This window comes from Perkinsus marinus (assembly GCF_000006405.1).
Source record: "Perkinsus marinus ATCC 50983 genomic scaffold scf_1104296975596, whole genome shotgun sequence".
NCBI lineage: Eukaryota > Perkinsozoa > Perkinsida > Perkinsidae > Perkinsus > Perkinsus marinus.
Window position 1 is genome coordinate 169,006 of NW_003200720.1, and position 5,935 is coordinate 174,940.

Here is a 5,935-nt window from a genome sequence, read left to right on the forward strand (position 1 = left end):
TGATATTACGCACTGGGGGCCTTTTTTGAATCTTATCGTCTTGAACCTAAGATACGCTCGACAACAGTGGGCAGTTCGAACAACCGAGATTACAGTTGCTCGGGAGTGTACGATTCGAACAAGCCGATGGGCGTCAGTTAGAGTGAGGTTACGAGAAGCGCGCGCCCTGATGATCGATTTTGTTGTATCAATGTTAGTTACCAGTTGTTGCCGTTGGCGTCATGTGTGTTGGGCCTGGCGACGGCGGTTGTTGCCTCAGCCGTATTGTATTACGGCTTCATGGCTAGTGCTTGGCGGAGGTAGTATCTTAGGTTCCAGGGTGGAAGATACGAATTAGGTCCGATTGGTGGCATGCTCTGTTGCCAGGTATTATACGTTGCTGCATGTCTTCCATTTGTCGGTGCTTTTGTGGATGTCCCTCTACTTCAGTTTATGGTAGGGTTGCTTGGGTTGGACGTTTTTACCCGGGTGAAATGGTCGCAATTCAGGATTTGAATTCTCGTCAGGTACCGGTCTCTGAAAGAGCAGGATGTCACTGGCAACCCCAACACGCTGACGGCCAGGTGGCTGCCGCAGTTGTCGCAGAAGATCTATGATATATTAGAGTTGATGATGTAGTGTACTCGATCCACAGCCCGGGTTCGATTCCCAGAGGTGACGTTTTTCAGGTATTTATTAACGGCTTTGGGATGGCAGACCTCACGACCGAGATTGAACAGAACGGAGGTTAGATTTGCTGGAGTCATTTCCACCGTGTCGATGTAGGAGGAATCTTAGGTTGCCCATGGCAAGATTCAGAATAGGCCCAACCTTAGGTATCTCGGATTCTTCGAAATTACTTGCACGTCCGAGCAAGTCTGTGCGGGTTACCGACTCTCTCGACTCATCCTTCATTCACTCGCTTACCTTTGCATCATAGTAGCCGTCAACTTCCATCTAGCGGTCATCAACAATCAGGTGTGGATGGGCGATGTAAAAAGCGCGCGCCCTGATGATCGATTTCAGATTCGAGAGGCTGGTATTAGTCTGGACACAGGAAGGATGTATCAGCGGTTTTACGCGTACTCTGCTTTTAGGGTTGCATTTCTGCTGTTCATAGTAGGTCTTGCTGGATTGTTTTTTTCGCGCGCCACAAAATTATTGTTATCAGATTCAACCAACGGTTATGTTGTTCATCCAGATGTCCGTATTCAGTTGGTACGAGGAATGGGCCGTCACTCTTATTTATTGGCTCATCAAGTGGCTCCTGCTACTGGCAGTAGCTTGGAGCTTCAAGCCTAGACCGAGTAGTAACTATTTTCGGGCGCGCGCTTTTTACATTTCCGTGGTCGTACAGGAAGTTCTGTGTGTGTTGATGATTTTATGGCGCGTGACTTTTTCCTCAGAGAATTTGAAGTTATTCAACATTGCGGTGGCTGACCAGCGAAGGGAGTTCGAGGAAGACGATGAGCAACAACAACGCGATCGAGGCGGGGAAGGTGAGCGGAAATTTTTTCCCGAAATTTTTGGAAATTTTCGGTTTTTTTTCAAGGTGCAATTTCGTCGACTCGGCTGTAGTAACGTATCATTTAGAATGGATCTTTTCTAGTGTTGACTATTTGTTGTGTTTTGATGGTTGCATCGCTCCGCTAAAGAAGTTTGCATCTTTTTTATAAATGGCAGTAGCAGTGGGGGCAGCCTGGTCGATTGGAGATTCTCTTGTCGGATGTGGGATGAGGGCGAACGAGGTAATTAGTGGGAAAGAAGGCGGAGCGAAGCTCTGGGAGGATATCCTGGAGCGCACAGCGAAGGTTTTTGTATTCTCCTCAGGATATGTTTTGTAGTGCTGATGGGCGGGCGCGGCAGGCTATGCAGAGGAGCTTGTGTGCGCTGCAGATTGTTAAAAGTGATAACGGTGAGCTTCGCTCCGCTGAGATTTGGATGTTTGTATGTTGTTTTTTGGTTTTCGGTAGGTCTCCATCGAATTACTGAGAGATTGTATGTGAGCTCAGTGAGTGGAGCGATGAATTTGAAGGAATTGAGGCAGCATAGAATCTCCCACATATTGTGCGTGGCGAGCGGCATCAGGTATTGTTGGTGTAGTGGATGGGGGTTGGGTTTCTATCGGCGAGGTCTGTGGTTCTATTCCGAGCGGATGCATTTTTATTCAGACCGCTTTATCCGGATTGTTTCACGTACAAGTGCGCTGATCTTCTGGACGCTGATACGGAGAGCCTTCTTGATGTGATAATTTTTTCGGGAAATTTCAGGAAATTTTTCAAAATATTTCGCTTTCGCCAATCGATCGTATGAGCCATGTAGTATATATATTTAGATTCTGCCAAGTTGCTTGTCGTGGATGATATGTGCGCAGCGCGAAGATTCCGAGAATAGGATACTTGTTCATTGTTTTGCAGGGAAGTAATAGTAGTAGTAAGTTTGTGATGAAGATACAATCTCGCTCGCCCAGTGGATAGGAAAAATGAAACGGCTTCTCCTCCCTCTCACTGAATGTATGTCATCAACTATGGCAATGATTGTATGTATAGGATAGGCAATGGATGTATAGGGTATGCGTAGTGTATTGCATAGTTGAGCTCGAGACTCTATTCGGAGAATATTTTTTTCGACCGTGTTCAGGTCGAGATCGGTCGGAGTGTTGTTGGCATATTTGGTGCTGACGTTGAAGATTCCATTACGACTGGCGTTCGCACATGTAGGGGTGGGTGTGAAATCGATCACGTGATCGATTTGTATAGCTTGTAGCTCCGTCGAATGAGGCCACAGTGTAGTCCCAATGGCGGGTTTATGGAGCAATTGGGGGCTTTTGAAAAGGAGGTTTTGAAGGCAGATGGGTTGGTAGTATCTTGAAAGATATGCGCGGCGCACTGCGAAGATTTTTTTGTGGTAGACATCGCAGGCTGAAGGGGAGGAGCTGAGGGAAGCGTTGGAGTTGATAGTGGTAAAGGCGAAGAAGCGGTTGAGTGAGTACATGTTTCGTATCTTTTTTGGTTGAACCTAAGATACCCTGTTGATGATTGAAAGCATGTGTTGCTTGCGCGGACCTATTTTGAATCTTGTATGGTTGAACCTAAGATACTCTGTTGATGATTGAAAGCATGTGTTGCTTGCGCGGACATATTTTGAATCTTGTATGGTTGAACCTAAGATACCCTCTTGGTGATTGAAAGCATGTGTTGCTTGCGCGGACCTATTTTGAATCTTGTATGGTTGAACCTAAGATACCCTCTTGGTGATTGAAAGCATGTGTTGCTTGCGCGGACCTATTTTGAATCTTGTATGGTTGAACCTAAGATACCCTCTTGGTGATTGAAAGCATGTGTTGCTTGCGCGGACCTATTTTGAATCTTGTATGGTTGAACCTAAGATACCCTCTTGGTGATTGAAAGCATGTGTTGCTTGCGCGGACATATTTTGAATCTTGTATGGTTGAACCTAAGATACTCTGTTGATGATTGAAAGCATGTGTTGCTTGCGCGGACATATTTTGAATCTTGTATGGTTGAACCTAAGATACTCTGTTGATGATTGAAAGCATGTGTTGCTTGCGCGGACATATTTTGAATCTTGCTTGGTTGAACCTAAGATACTCTGTTGATGATTGAAAGCATGTGTTGCTTGCGCGGACATATTTTGAATCTTGTATGGTTGAACCTAAGATACCCTCTTGGTGATTGAAAGCATGTGTTGCTTGCGCGGACATATTTTGAATCTTGTATGGTTGAACCTAAGATAATCTGTTGATGATTGAAAGCATGTGTTGCTTGCGCGGACATATTTTGAATCTTGTATGGTTGAACCTAAGATACCCTGTTGATGATTGAAAGCATGTGTTGCTTGCGCGGACCTATTTTGAATCTTGTATGGTTGAACCTAAGATATTCTGTTTAGGAGAGGCGGGCGTGCAGTCTCCGAGATTGATGGGAGCTAGGAAGCGCTCGGAGGTGACATCGTAGCGGAGCGAAGTTTTTTTGTTTAAAATTTCTTGTATCGTGAGGATAGACTTCATGTTTGAACGTTTTTTCATGGGCGAATTTTTGCTAAGAAATGGACCTAATCCGTATCTTACATTTGGCAACCTAAGATACGCCATTTTTCCTCATCTTAGATCTCTAGAGATGAAGAATTTGTATATGAGGAGGTAGTGGACATCCCTCCGGGCGTTTTTCTCGGATTGAATATCTCAGGTCACCCCGAAGGAACCACGGATGCCAAAGATACGTCTGCTCGGGACGGTCGTGATGATGAGGGTTGTCGCGGTTGGTTTGTTGTTGACTTTTACGGTGGTATTGGAAGGTCACCGTTTTTGTTAGCGGAGCGAAGCGATTATGATATATTGCAAGATGTGTTTGTAAGCATATGCTTTTCTCAAGTTTGGCGGATAATTTATTCAGACGTGGTAGACTTTGTTGTTGAGTTGTTGTTGTTGTTGGGAAGATCGTATCGTATACGATTTTCGTGGTATATAGTGTCGTGGAAAAGTAGTCTATAATGAGAGTAGCCTATCCATTGTAGCAGAATATCAGCTCCGCTGATCGCTTTTTGTTTTCAAAAAAATGATAATAATTGTCGGTAAGAATCTTTCATAGTGCGTTTTGTCTGTCATCAAGCAGTAAAATGTCCCCGCCCAGGAAGGTCGCGGCTAAGAGTAAGCCCTCGTCGCCGTCATCGAAAGCGCAGCGGAAGGAGGTGGAAGTAGAGGAGGAAGGGGAAACGGTGGAGGTATTATTGGGGTATGGACGTTTTCACTCGGGGAAAAACGTCCATGGGGGTGTTGTGTACTCAAACGTTAGAGAAGGTAGAGATTGGATTGGCGAATTTTCAGTGTTGAAGGTTTGCATAAGGCGTTGAAGTATTTAATTTTGAAGTAGGAGAAATATTGTTGAAAAATTCGATATTGATTTTCGAGTTGACTCGAAGTCGATCGTTGACCACACTAGCAGTTGTTTATACTACTGCTATGAATTTGAGGTTGAAAATGTGTAGTAGTAGTTCATAGTATATCATTCGATTTACTATTCGTTAGCGCTCGAGTATTGTATTTTTATATAGGAGTACAGTCCTATAGTCCACCATGCATAATGTTAGTGTCAAGGGTTTCCATGCAAGTGTTGGTGATTTCGAAACCTTCGCTCTCGGAAACTACTAAGCTGAGATTTCGCCACCGAATTTTATGGGAAAGTAATAGCAGCTTAAAGTGGAAATATTTTCGAAGACTCATTTTGTGAAATTCTTTGTAAGGAAGACTACAGGTCAGACATTTTCGCATGTTTCGACTAAGGCACCGAAATCAGCCGCATTTACATGAAAATTTCTGTTTTTCTGGTATTATGCATAGTGTAGTATAATGTAAACCATTTCGAAATGTACATTCGACATGGTACACATTACAAACTACATTCGAAATTTACCGAAATGTTTTTTCTGGGATTGTGCGCAGTGTAATATAGAACTGTACGCCTATTGTAAATGTCTGTAGTAGTTACTATTTTTGAGTTGAATTGTAGGTGTGGGAATATTTATATGACGTTTATGAGTATCGAACGTAGTCATTTTTATAGGGTAATGTTGACGATGAGCGTATTGTAGATATTATCATCGACTGAGCCAAGCAAAGATGTCGAAATGACTCCAGTGGAGTTGGTGGGAGAAGGGGATGAGTCCAAGGTGCAGTTGGTGGCAGAGGAGGAAGAGGAGGCGCAAGAAGAGGTATTATTGGGAATCTTCGCTGTGCGGAAAATATGCACATGGTCAACTACATGTGTTGGTGAAATTTTGTGAGGAAAATTTCTGTTTGTGTTGGTAGCGGTGTTGGAACATATGTTCGCTTTCCTCAACTGAGCTCGGAATTTTTCTCACTTATTATAGGGGTTTATATGTGGGGTAGAAATGTACGGAAACCAATGAGAATTTTTCAAAATTTCCTCGAAAATTT

The 5,935-nt window shown here is 43.7% G+C and overlaps 2 protein-coding genes across 2 annotated transcripts; both read left to right on the top strand.

Annotated features, from left to right (window-relative positions):
• Positions 1 to 279: 279 nt before the first annotated feature.
• Positions 280 to 2,995, top strand: Pmar_PMAR025530 (dual specificity protein phosphatase, putative; the record flags this gene model as incomplete). Its single annotated transcript, XM_002765143.1, has 16 exons — positions 280 to 299; positions 367 to 435; positions 507 to 614; positions 669 to 761; positions 816 to 957; positions 1,006 to 1,098; positions 1,151 to 1,286; positions 1,386 to 1,478; positions 1,678 to 1,727; positions 1,810 to 1,894; positions 1,953 to 2,067; positions 2,151 to 2,223; positions 2,315 to 2,400; positions 2,620 to 2,695; positions 2,746 to 2,838; positions 2,891 to 2,995. The coding sequence occupies 16 exons, from the start codon at positions 280 to 282 to the stop codon at positions 2,993 to 2,995; spliced, it is 1,437 nt and encodes a 478-aa protein (XP_002765189.1).
• A 1,622-nt stretch (positions 2,996 to 4,617) lies between these two features.
• Positions 4,618 to 5,907, top strand: Pmar_PMAR025531 (hypothetical protein; the record flags this gene model as incomplete). The annotated part of the gene is made up of 3 exons (XM_002765144.1): positions 4,618 to 4,722; positions 5,590 to 5,709; positions 5,869 to 5,907. The coding sequence occupies 3 exons, from the start codon at positions 4,618 to 4,620 to the stop codon at positions 5,905 to 5,907; spliced, it is 264 nt and encodes an 87-aa protein (XP_002765190.1).
• Between the last annotated feature and the right edge of the window lie 28 nt (positions 5,908 to 5,935).